Consider the following 13,341-nt stretch of genomic DNA (forward strand, 5'->3'; position numbering starts at 1 on the left):
TGTAACCAGTTAAAATAGAAAACATGAAAATCATTATAAAAACAGAGACATTCTTTACCTCAATGGTTAAAGCAGATCTGCCAGGAGGGGTTTGACAGGATAGTTCCCACAAAGTTCAGGCAGAAACACGTATGAGCCAAAATGACGTCTCCACCCCTCGAGTGGTGTACGTTGTCTCCACTGCAAACGCAGGATACTCTTCGACCCATCAGGTCCAGCAATTCTCCTTCTGAGGACTCACCCAGAAGAACCGAAGGCACCCTCCAGAAGAATTCTCTGTACAGCCTTGTTCATGGCAGCGTTGCTCACGAGAGCTAGAACACGCAGCACCCCAAGTGCCCACGGACCAACGAAGGGCTGTGAGAGGTCGTGTGTACACACAGCAGCGTGTTGTTCAGCATTAAGAAGGAAGGGAATGCTAACACATGCCGCACCGTGTGTCTACCTTACAGACGTCCTGCTAAGTAAGGTGAGCTTTCCTGCAAAGGAGAACTTGGAATGACTCCACTTATCTATTGTAAGAGGCACCTGGAGTGGTCAGATGCCGAAGACAAAGTGGTAGGGAGATTGCGAGGAACCGGGAGAGGAGAGGGGGTTTGTTGGTGCGTGGGTACAGTTTCAGTTGTGCAAGAGGCAAAACCTTCTGGAGTTTGGTAGCACAAAATGTGAACATAGTTTAATATGACTGAACTGGACCCTTAAAATGGATGAAATGGAAATTTGATGTGCATTATATATTTCAATTGTGGGGAGGGAGTGGGATGGATTGGGAGCTTGGGGTTAATAGATGCAGACTATTATTGCCTTTGGAATGGATTAGCAGTGAGATCCTGCTGTGTAGCACTGAGAACTAAGTCTAGTCACTTTCATGAGCATGATAATGTGAGAAAAAAGAAGGTATACCTGTGTGTGTAACTGTCTCACCATGCTGTACAGTAGAAAAAAAATAATGTATTGGGGAAATAAAAAAAATGTATTGAACAACTGTAAAAACGATCTCAGAACCATGCCCTGAGGGTAACCACAGACCTGTCAAGGGCTGATAGCAACACTCCAGATGCTCCCACCCACCCAGCCCCAGCCCCACCCAACAACCCAGGGGTTAAGCCTTGTCCTTGGGGCTCAGGGACTCCCTGCTTCCCCCTTTGGAGAGGAGGCAGCTCCAGCCCCACACAGCTTAACCTCAGCCTTCCTGACTGATCCCTGCTCCAGGCTCTGCTCCAGGAATCCAGTAAGTCTTGGGTATGCCCTCCCCTGGAGGAGACTGGGTGCGGGGTTCAGCGGCTCCTAAAGAGACTCTGCCATCACAGGGTGCAGCTGGGACAGCCTGGCTCAGCCTGAGAGTGGGAAGACCCATTGTGCACATGAAAGCAGAAGGAGCTGGGAGTTTTCTGTGTGAGTGAGAAGAGGTGGAGCTTGGAGAGACTGGATCCGTGTCCAGAGTCTTTAATATCCAAACGATGTGAGATTATTCTTTTTCCGAGTTTCTGATACGTGCACCGCTGCCGTCAGTCTCCTGTGGCCTGTCTGCCTCCCCATCTGCTGGCTCCTCAGCTGGGATTCGAATGTCCACTGGGGACCGTTCTCTGGTGTTTTAGATTCAGTTACCTTGGGGTTTGGTCCACTTCATTGCTAAGTGAAGCTGGCTCTATTGCTTATCACTGCCAGCAATTTTTAAAAGTTGTAGAAAAATACACCTAACGTAGATGTGCCATCTTCACCATTTTTAAGTGTATGGTTTGGTAACATTAGGTGTAGTGTTTAAGTATATTGTATATTACGTGTATTTAAGTGTATGCTGTGCAACCAACCTCCAGAGCACTCTTCATCCTGTCAACCTGAGACCGGGTCCTCACTGACCAGCAATGCCCCTTCTCCTCCTCACCCCTGACCCTGGCCAACCCCACCCTAACCTTCCACTTTCTGTCTCTGTGGATTTGACTCCTCTTGGTACTTCACAGAAGTGGAATCACACAGTCGTTGTCTGTGTGTGACTGGCGTTGGCCACTTCTCATCACATCCTGAAGCCTTCTCCATGTGGCAGGATGCATCGGAATTTCTCATCTTTTAAGGCTGTGTGTGTATAGATCACGTTGTGTGTATCCATTCCTTCACGGATGGGCAAGTGTGATGCTTCCAGCGTTCAGCTCCTGTGAATAATGCTGCTAGGAACGTGGGTGTCCACATAGCTCTTGGAGACCCTATTTTCTGTTCTTTTGAGTGTACACCCAGCCGTGGAATTGTTGGATCATGTGCTCATTACATTTAAAAGACAAAATTTTTTTTTTGGCTGTGACCAGGGCATACAGAAGTTCCTGGGCCAGGGATCTATCCTAGGCCAGAGACCTGAGCCACAGCAGTGATACCACCAGATCCTTAACCCATGGAGCCACCAGGGAACTCCTCCATCTTTACTTTTTTTCTTCTCTTTAGGGTGCATCCAGAGCATATGGAAGTGCCTGGGTCAAGGATTGAATCCAAGACACAGCTACAACCTGAGCTACAGCTGCGGCAATACCAGAGCTTTTAACCCACTGCCTCAGGCGAGGGATCGAACCTGCATCCTTGACCGGAGCCATGGCAGTCAGATTCTTATCCCCTTGTGCTGCAGTGGGAACTGCCATCTTTACTTTCCTGAGGAACCACCATTTATCCTCAGCAGATGCACCATTTTATATTCCTACTGATGGTGCCAAGGTTCCTTAGCAGCATTTCAACGAGAAGGAAACAGGAGTTCCCATCGTGGCTCAGGGGTTAACGAATCCGAGGAACCATGAGGTTGTGGGTTGGATCCCTGGCCTTGCTCAGTGGGTTAAGGATCCAGCATTGCCGTGAGCTGTGGTGTAGGTGCAGACGCGGCTTGGATCCCGCGTTGCCATGGCTCTAGTGTAGACCTGTGACTATAGCTCCGATTAGACACCTAGCCTGGGAATCTCCATATGCCTCAGGTGCAGCCCTAGAAAAGACAAAAAGACCAAAAAAAAAAAAAAAAGAAAGAAAGAAAAAGAAAAAACCCAAGTAGCAAACAGACGTCAAGAGCAGGAAATGACTTGTTAAAGACACAGGGGTGTGGGTGGTGGGAAGATCCTAATTGTAGGAGTTCCTGTTGTGGCTCAATGGGTTAAGAACTCCTCTAGTATCCATGAGAATGCGGTTCGATCCCTGGGTTCGCTCAGTGGGTTAAGGATCCGGCGTTGCCATGAGCTGTGGTGTAGGTGGCAGACGTGGCTCTTACCCCGCGTTGCTGTGGCTGTGCTGTAGCCTGGCAGCTGCAGCTCCAATTCCACCCCTAGCCTGGGAACTTCCATGGGCCATGGGTGGGGCCCTAAAACAAATTCTTCTTTATGTTTAAAGAAGAATGAGGTGGAGAACTTGCCCAATGTGTTCTCTGCCCCCTGCTCCCCAACTCCCTCCCCCCTCCATGAAACAGACAATGAGGACGAAGGGCAGATGGCTTTGTGTCTTGTTTTCCCTGCAGGGCAGAGCCTCCTCAATTCCGTCCAGGATGCTGCGTCAGTATGTTTGTCAATTTTGTGAGAAGCTGGTCCGCCGGTGGCCACTGGAGCCCAGGAAGCAGCCTGAGGGTGGACGGACTCCTCGTCTGAACACCCTTGACCTGGTGGCTAGGGGTGTGGGCAGCACCCTGGGGGCTGGCGTGTACATCGTGGCTGGTGCAGTGGCCGTGTCCATGGCTGGACCGGCGATTGTCATCTCCTTCTTGGTGGCCGCCCTGCCTTCTGTGTTGTCTGGGCTCTGCTATGCGGAGATTGGAACCCGGGTACCAGTCTCCGGTTCTGCGTGTCTCTACAGCTACATCAGCGTGGGGCAATTCTGTGCCTTCCTCGCTGGCTGGAACCTTATACTAGGCTATGTCACTGGTGAGATGATGGTTGGAGAAGGTGTGGGGCTTCAGATCAGAAACTAGGTGTGGGATCGGGGTCTTCAGTCCTTCCTGGTCCTGGAAGGAAACAGTGTCACGAAAACCCTCCAACTTCATTCTACTCTGCTCTGTCCTGCTTTCCTTAAGTGATCGGACCAAGAACCCAGAAGGAAAGGGACGCATAGGGAGTGGGCGAGAGGGAGGCGGGTTCCGTAGGCTCACCCCTCACCTTTGTGAAGGCTTTGCTCCATTGTTGCCTGCATGGAATCCCCTTGATTTAAAATGCCAACCCTCATCTCCCAGCCCTCCTGTTCCTACTTCCCTGTTGTCTTGTGTCACACTGCTTTCCTAACACTACACAGTTGACTTATTTGGGGATCATCTCTGTCTAATCTCCCCAACCCATGAAGCGAAACCCTTTGAGATGAGGTACCTTGTCGTTTCCCCACAAAATACATGGCATGGCACCTGGTAGGGGTTCAATGTGTGTTTGTCCGTGCATGTTCCTTCTTCTGCCACTGCAGCCATTGCAAGCGTGGCCAAGGCCTGGAGCTCCACCTTCGACAGCCTGATCTGGAGCCGCATCGCTCAGGTGTTGTGGGGAACTCTCTCTCAGGATATACCCTTCTTTCTGGCCCCGTACCCAGACTTTTTTGCACTGGGCTTGGTGCTGCTGCTGACGGGTGAGAAAGGGGTCAAAATAGGATGGGAAGAGTGCAGCATGAAGGGGGAGCCCGGGTGGGAAAGGCTTGGGGTGGCAGAGGGGTGGGGAGGTTAGGAGTGGAGAGAAGGATCTGAAATGTGAGACAGGAAGCCAACCATAAACGCTATTTCACACCTTTGGCACTGCTGACCTTCTAGGCTGGACATTCTTCTTTTTTTTTTTTTTTGCTTTTTAGGGCTGTACCCAAGGCATATGGAGGTTCCCAGGCTAGGGGTCAAATTGGAGCTGTAGCCACCAACCTACACCATAGCCACAGCCATAGCACCTCGGGATCTGAGCCGCGTCTGCAACCTACACCACAGCTCATGGCAATGCCGGATCCTTAACCCACTAAGCAAGGCCAGGGATTGAACCTGCAACCTCGTGGTTCCTAGTTAGATTCATTAACCGCTGAGCCACGACGGGAATGCCTAGCCTGGACATTCTCTAGCGTGAGGTGCCGTCCTGTGCATTGTAGATTTTTCTTAATTTAATCACTGTCAGATGGGTAACATCCCTGGACTTTACTCACTAGGTACCAGTGATGCCTGCATCCCAAATTGTAACAGTCAGAACATCTTCAGTCATTGTCTAATGTCCCCTGGGGGGGCAAAATCACACCAGCCAAGGATCTTTTTTTTTTTTTCTTTTTGTATCTTTAGGGCTGTACCCACAGCATATGAAACTTCCCAGGCTAATGGTTGAATCAGAACTGTAGCTTCCAGCCTATGACACAGCCACAGCAATGTGGGTTTTGAGCCATGGCTGCAACATGGCAGCTCATGGCAACTCCGGATCCTTAACCCACTGAGCGGGGCCAGGGATGGAACCCGCATCCTGACGGATACTAGTCAGGTCCATTAACCACTGAGCCACGATGGGAACTCCCAGGATCATTTATTTAGAGCAAATAATTACTTCATCTGTACTGAAACCAAAGTTTGTTTTTTTTTTTTGAGAGGAAATTTAACATAGTATAAAATTACTTTTTTTTTCTTTCTTTTTTAGGGCCGTGCCTATGGCATATGGAGGTTCCCAAGCTAGGGGTCCATTCGGACTGTAGACGCTGGCCTACACCAGAGCCACAGCAACGCCTGATCCGACTTGATTCTGTGACCTACATCACGGCTTATGGCCCTCCAGGTCCTTAACCAACTGAACAAGGCCAGGGATCGAACCCAGATCCTCACAGAGACTGTGTCAGGTTCTTAACTCCCTGAGTTACAAAAGAAACGCCTGCATTGGTTATTTTATTTTATTTTATTTTTAATTTTTTTAAAATTATACTACCTTATTTTATTTTTTACTGCTGTACAGCATGGGGACCAAGTTACCCATGCACGTATACATACTTTTTCCTCCCATTGTTATGTTGCGATGTAAGTATCTAGACATAGTTCTCAGTGCTACGCAGCAGGATCTCACTGTAAATCCATTCCAAGAGCAATCGTTTGCCTCCATGAACCCCAAGCTCCCGATCCCTCCCACTCCCCCCCTTTCCCTCCCCCACCTCCGGGCAGCCCCACGTCTAGTCACCAAGTCCATGATTTTCTTTTCTGTGGAAATGTTCATTTGTGCTGTCTATTGGTTATGTTAGATATTTCATAGTCCATCTTTCCCACAGGAATGCTGGCTCTGGGAGCTCGTGAGTCAGCCCTGGTTACCAAGGTGTTCTCAGCCATCAGTCTCTTGGTACTCAGCTTCATCATCCTCACTGGCTTCATTAAGGGAGACCTGCACAACTGGCAGCTCACAGAACAGGACTACATACTGGCTGCATCTGGATCCAATGACACCTCTAGGTTAGGAGGGTCCCCTTGGCCATAGGATTGCTTGTGAGTGTCATGGGGAAGAGCTGGGAATATAGTGGGGTCTAAAGAGCTTTGGGCTGATGGATCCAGATGATGGGGTCCTGGAGCCCAGGACTCGGGGTATCAGCAGAGGAGATGGCTGAACAGTAGGGCTGTCTGAACCTGCCCCATGTTCCTCCTCATCCCTTCTCTCACCACAGCCTCGGCCTTCTGGGTTCTGGAGGGTTTGTGCCTTTTGGCTTTGAAGGGATTCTCCAAGGAGCAGCTACATGTTACTACGTGTTTGTTGGTTTTGATGATATTGTCACTAAAGGTAATGTGGTCCCTGTGGGTCCCATCAGGGGTCAGGGCAGAGACTGGGCTGCCCTCGGGCATAGGCGTGGGTAGAAGGTTAGTCTGCTCTTTTTTTTTTTTTTTTTGTCTTTTTAGGGCTGCACCTGCGGCATATGGAGGTTCCCAGGCTAGGGGTCCAATCAGAGCTGTAGCCACCAGCCTACACCACAGCCACAGCAACGTGGGATCCAAGCCACGTCTGCGACCCACACCGCAGCTCACGGCAACGCCAGATCCTTAACCTACTAAGCCAGGCCAGAGATCGAATCTGCGTCCTCATGGATGCTAGTCGGGTTCATTAACCACTGAGCCGCAATGGGAACTCCAGGTTAGCCTGCTCTTGGTGGGGAAGAGGGAAGGGCAGTTTGTGTTTCACTCTTGTGTGCTTTCCCAACCCGGTATGTCCACTTGTCCTGCAGTGGAAGAGGCTCAAAATCCTCAGTGTTCCATCCCCTGGAGCATCATGATCACAATCTGCCTCTGCTTTCTGATGTGCTTTGGTGTCTCGGCGGCGCTCACCCTCATGGTCCCCTACTACCAGATTCAGCCTGAGAACCCCCTGCCGCAGGCTTTTCTCCAGGTTGGCTGGGACCCTGCTGGATATGTCGTGGCTGTTGGCACCCTCTGTGCTCTGACATCCAGGTCAGTGTCACAGCTTGCTGCCCAGCTACTGTCACATGCTCAGGTGTCCCAGCCCTTGGGATTGAGACACAAGAGGGGAAGACACCTCACCCCATGTGGGTTATTAGGGAGAAGAAGCCCCAGTCTGTCCTGATTCGCCACATCCTCACACGCTTTTCCATTTTCTGCTCCAGCCTCTTGGGTGACATGTTCCCCATGCTGTCGGTAATTGATGAAATGGCAGAAGAAGGGCTCATTTTCTGGGGACTTGCCCCAAGGCGCACAGGCACCCCGATCATGGCCTTGTTGACTTTTGGAACGCTCGCAGGTGAATAAAAACAAAACAAAACAAAAAAAAACAACCCACTGCCTCGTTGACAAATTTCCTTACCGTAGCAATTTCGACTGTTTTTATGAATTCTCTCTCCCACCTTGTGTGTGCCCTCATTCCAGGGGTCACGGCTTTATTCTTCAAGCTCAGGGATCTTGTGCACCTCACGTTAATCGGGACCCTGCTTGCTTATTCCCTGGTGGCTCTTTCGGTCCTTGTCCTCAGGTGAGACTCCACCACACCTTGACTGGGGGTCTGGGACTCATGGGGAGATAAACGTTTTCTGCCTTCATCCTGCCTTTGAAAAATCCTGCTGGGTTTAAGTCAGGAGAGAGATGAATGAGACTGTCTGATGTTAAATGAGTAGGGGCTGCTGTTAGTTCTGCCTTGTGGCTCTAATGCAGGTACCAGCCAGACCAGAGCTTCAGCAAGAAGGAGAAAGCAGAGGAGGAAACTGAGATGGGTCCTGTCGTTGAAGCAAGTCCTTTGGAATCTGCACCAGAAGCAGGAACCTCAAACCCTCTAAAGAGTCTGTGTAACCCTATCAGCCCCACCCCCACTCGGAAATCTGGCCAGATTGTCTATGGATGTGCCTTCCTGCTGGGTGAGCATGGAGACTTCTCTTTGGTCATCTTCTGAGATGGACAGGATGGGCAGGGAGTGGGTGTGCTGGCAGCCGAGGGGTCTTGCAGATGTGATGGCCCTTCCTGGGGTGGGCAGTGTGGGGGAGGGGTGACCCGAGGTCTTGGCCCACTTGGCCTCTGGAGTTGAGCCTGCTGTCCTCCCCCTTGACCCTTGCAGTTCTCCTGCTGACCATCCTGAGCCTGCTCCTGGCCCTGTGGCCCAGCCAAGTGTTCTCTGGAGACCCCGGGTTCACAGCAGGGGCTGTGCTGCTGCTGCTGCTCATTGTGGGGATCACTGCCATCATTTGGAGGCAGCCCCAGAACCCCTCTCCTCTTCCCTTCAGGGTAGGTGACCTTATGTGCCCAGCTGTCCAGGCTGAGGGGGTGAAGTCGGCATGCTTTGAGGTGAAGCCTCCTTTGCTGGACCAGGGAAGGGGGGACTTGCTCAAGCCCATGGACCTTCCCTGGTCCCACCCAGTGCTTCCCCCACCCACCCCCAGTCTCAGTGGGCCCTCATGCACAGCCTGAGGAGGACTGGGGTCTCCCCGCCCAGGTGGGGGAGGGGCCTCCCTCTCAGCTGTGGGTGCTGTGTTCAGGGAGTCACTGGCTTTGCCCCCAGGTCCCTGCTCTGCCCGTCCTCCCAGTGCTGAGCATTTTTGTGAATGTTTATCTGATGATGCTGATGTCCTCTGTTTCCTGGGCCCAGTTTGGCATCTGGAATGTCCTGGGTGAGTGGCTTTCTGGGATATAGCCCTTCTGGAATCACTGAACCCAACCCTCTTCCTAATGACCTGTCTCCACAAACTGTGTCAGACACCAAAACAGGAGGCCTGTTGTGACTACTTGTCCTTCTCATGGTCTCATTTCCCTGCTAGGACTGGCCATATACTTTGGATATGGGATCCGACACAGCCCGGAGGAGAAGAGGGATCCACAGCCACCAGCCTCCACCTCCCAGACTCTGCCTGAACACACCCCTGGTGCTGAATCCTCTTAACCACAGGAAGTAGATGCTGTGTGGTTCCTTCCAAACCCTGCATGTGTTTTCTTGTTCAAGGGACACCGTGATCCTCTGTGGGGTGTGAGTGGGTTGCATTTAGAGCCCTGTTTTCATTGACAGTGGACAAAATCACTATAATATTGTATAATCTTTAAGCAAACTTTTCTTTCTTTCTTCTTCTTTTTTTTTTTAAGAGCCACACCTGTGGGATATGGAGGTTCCCAGGATTGGGGTCGAATCGGAGCTGTAGCCACCACCCTACACCACAGCCACAGCAAAGCCAGATATGAGCCACGTCTGCTAACTACACCACAGCTCATGGCAACACTGGACCCTTAACCCACTGAGTGAGGCCAGGGATCGAACCCACGTCCTCATGAATACTAGTTGGGTTTGTTACTGTTGAGCCACAATGGGAACTCGTCTCTTTCTCTTTCTGACTTACTTCACTTAGTATGAGAGTCTCTAGTTCCATCCACGTTGCTGCAAATGGCATTGTTTCATTCATTTTTAACGGCCGAGTACTATTCCATTGTATGTATGTACCACATCTTAATCCATTCATCTGATGATGGACATTTGGGTTGTTTCCATGTCTTGGCTGTGGTGAATAGTGTTGCAGGGAACATAGGGGTGCAGGTATCTTTTTGTTTTACATGTGCATAATCTATTTATTTTTCCTTTTTTTGTTTAGTTGATTTATACTCTTCTGCCAATATCTGTTGCACAGCAAAGTGACCCAGGGATACTTATATATACATTCTTTTTCTCACTGTATCCTCCATCCTGATCCATCACAAGTGACCGGATGAAGTTCCCATCGTGGCTCAGCGGTTAACAAATCTGACTAGGAACCACGAGGTTGCGGGTTCAATCCCTGGCCTCGCTCCATGTGTTAAGGATCTGGTGTTGCCGTGAGCTGTGGTGTAGGCTGCAGACGCAGCTCAGATCCCGTGTTGCTGTGGCTGTGCCGTAGGCCGGCGGCTGTAGCTCTGATTGGACCCCTCGCCTGGGAACCTCCATACGCCGTGGGAGCGGCCCCAGAAAAGGAAAAAGACAAAAAACAAAACCAAAAACACAAAAACAAGTGATTGGATGTAGTTCCCTGTGCTGTACGGCAGGATCCCACTGCCCATCCACTCCAAATGGGACAGTTTGCATCTACTACCCCCAGACCCCCGTCCCTCCCACCCCCTCCCCTTCCCCCGCAAACACGAGTCTGTCCTCCAGGTCTGTGATGTTTTCCGTTTTGTAGGAAGATCTTTTGTGCCATATTTTAGCCTCCACATCGAAGTGATATCGTAGGGTGTCTGTTTTTCTCCTTCTGATTTTCTTCACTCAGTATGAGTGTCTCTAGTGCCATCCATGTTGCTGCAAATGGCCCTATTTGGTCCTGTTTATGGCTGAGTTGTATTCCATTGTGTATATGTACCACATCTTCTTGATCTGCTCATCTGTTGATGGACATTTAGGTTGTTTCCACATCCAGGCTATGGTGAACAGTTCTGCGATGAGCACACGGGTGCATGCATCTTTTTCAGGGAACGTTTTGTCCAGGTATATGCTCAGTAGTGAGATTGCTGGATCATGTGGTAGGTCTATAACTTGTTTGCTGAGGTATTTCCATACTGTTTTCCATGGTGGTTGTACCAATTTACATTCCCACCACCAATGTGGGAGGGAGGGTTCCCTTTTCTCTGCACTCTCTCCTGCATTTGTTATTTGTAGACTTATTTTTGTTGTTGTTCTTTCTTTCTCTTTCTTTCTTTCTTTCTGTCTGTCTGTCTGTCTGTCTTTTTCAGGGTCACACCCATGGCATATGGGGATTCTCAGGCTAGGGGCTGAATCAGAGCTGTAGCCACTGGCCTACGCCAGAGCCACAGCAACACGGGATCTGAGCTGCATCTTCTATCTACACCACAGCTCACGGCAACGCTGGCTCCTTAACCCACTGAGCAAGGCCAGGGATCGAACCTGCGTCCTCATGGATGCTAGTCAGATTTGTTTCTGCTGAGCCTGGATGGGAACTCCTGTAGATTGATTAATGATGGCCATTCGGACCGGTTTGAGGTGGTACCTCACTGTAGTTTTGATTTGCATTCCTCTAATAATTAGTGATTAGTCGAACATCTTTTTTTTTTCTTGCGTCTATTTTCAATCCCTGACTTCTTTGGAGAAATGTCTATTTAGGTCTTCTGCCCATTTTTTAAATTGGGTTGTTTTCCTTTTTTGCTATTGAGGTGTATGAGTTTTTTGTCTAGTTTGGAGATGAAGCCCTTGTTAGCGGCATCGTTTGCATCTCTTTTCTCCCATTCTGTACATTGGTTTTTTGGTGTTTTTGTTTGTTTGTTTTGTTTTTTAATGGTTTCCTTTGCTGTGAAAAAGCTTGTAAGTTTGATTAGGTCCCATTAGTGTATTTTTGTTTTTACTTCTATTGCCTTGGGAAACAACCTAAGAAAGCATTTATGAGTTGGATGTCAGAGAATGTGTTGCCTAGGTTGTCTTCTAGGAGTTTTATGTTGTCTTGTCTTATGTTGAAGTCTTTAGGGTATTTTGAGTTTCTTCTTGTGCATGGTGTGAGGCTGTGTGCTAGTTTCATTGATTTACATGCAGCTGTCCAGTTTTCCCAGCACCATTTGCTGAAAAGACTATCTTTTCCCCATTTCATTTTACTGTTTTTTTTATTTTTATTTTTTAATTTTTATTTTATTTTTTTGCTTTTTAGGGCCAAACCTATGGCATGTGAAAGTTCTCAGGCTAGGGGTCAACCTGGAGCTGCAACTGCCGGCCTACACCACAGCCACAGCACCGCAGGATCTGAGGCGTGTCTGAGAACTTCCCCACAGCTCATGGCAATGCCAGATCCCTGACCCACTGAGCGAGGCCAGGGATTGAACCCACATCCTCATGGATGCTACTCAGATTAGTTTCCACTGAGCCACAATGGGAACTCCTAGAGTGTTTTGGGGGGGGGGGCCTACACCTGTGGCATTCAGAAGTTCCTGGGCCGAGGATCAGACATAAGCCATAGCTGTGATAATGCTGGATTCTTAACCACTAGGCTACCAGGGAACTCCCTAGATTTATTTTTCATTGAGGGGAGATATATTTTTTTTATCTTTTAAATGTATGTCTTTTTAAATTTTTAAGTTTTACTGCAGTATAATTGATTCACAATTTTTTCAGGTGTACAGCAAAAATTAAGTTAAATATATATACACACACATATATACACATTCTATATATACAATACATGAGTGTGTGTATATTTATATACATACATATATATTTTTACATTTGAGCCAAACTGAGGACTATAGCTGGGAAGACATCCTTCTAGTGGCTCTGAGGATCTGCTCCACTGAGGCATGGTTTTCAGCACATTCTCACACCTCCTCCAAACTAAGGATATACATCAAACTTGGCAGGATATACTCCTTCAGGGTTTGAAAGAGACAGGTTTCGTATGTATAGAGCAGCACAGCCGGAGCATGGTGGCTGGGAAGGGAATGTTACCACTCCTTATCTTTGTGGTTTTGTGGTTTTCTTCTTAGGGCCTCCCCTGCCACACAGGGAAGTTTCCAGGCTAGGGGCTGAATGGGAGCTGCACCTGCCAGCCTACCCTACAGACCCGGCAAGGCCAGATCCCAGCCAGACCTGTACCTAAGCTGTAGATTTTGGCAATGCTGGATCCTGAACCCAAAGTTCAGGCTGAAACCCTCATCCTCACAGATACAATGTCTGGTTCTTAACCCACTGAGCCACACTGGGAACTCCTTATCTGTGAGAGAGGGTTAACCTGGAACCATAAGGAGGGAGGGATTCATCCTTATCTATGAAAAAGACATTCTTGGGGGGAGGAGGAGGGAGTGGGACGGCCTGGGCCTGTGGGGTTACTAGCTGCAAACTCTTGCATTTGGAATGGGTAAGCAATGAGATGCTTCTGTGTAGCCCTGGAGACTCCATCCAGTCACTTGTGATGAGCATGATAATGTGAGAAAAAGAATGAATACCTGTGTGTGTAACTGTCTCACCATGC

The 13,341-nt window shown here is 49.2% G+C and overlaps 1 protein-coding gene across 1 annotated transcript; it reads left to right on the top strand.

Annotated features, from left to right (window-relative positions):
• Positions 1 to 9,504, top strand: LOC125133076 (cationic amino acid transporter 3-like). The gene is given in 13 exon segments (XM_047791082.1): positions 1 to 469; positions 3,479 to 3,878; positions 4,405 to 4,563; positions 6,208 to 6,385; positions 6,595 to 6,707; positions 7,147 to 7,369; positions 7,543 to 7,676; positions 7,802 to 7,904; positions 8,084 to 8,283; positions 8,481 to 8,647; positions 8,922 to 9,030; positions 9,178 to 9,239; positions 9,242 to 9,504. Coding segments are annotated over 13 exon segments (2,055 nt in total). The 5' UTR covers positions 1 to 292; the 3' UTR covers positions 9,272 to 9,504.
• The last annotated feature ends 3,837 nt before the right edge of the window (positions 9,505 to 13,341 follow it).

This window comes from Phacochoerus africanus, chromosome 8 (genome assembly GCF_016906955.1).
Source record: "Phacochoerus africanus isolate WHEZ1 chromosome 8, ROS_Pafr_v1, whole genome shotgun sequence".
Lineage (NCBI taxonomy): Eukaryota > Metazoa > Chordata > Mammalia > Artiodactyla > Suidae > Phacochoerus > Phacochoerus africanus.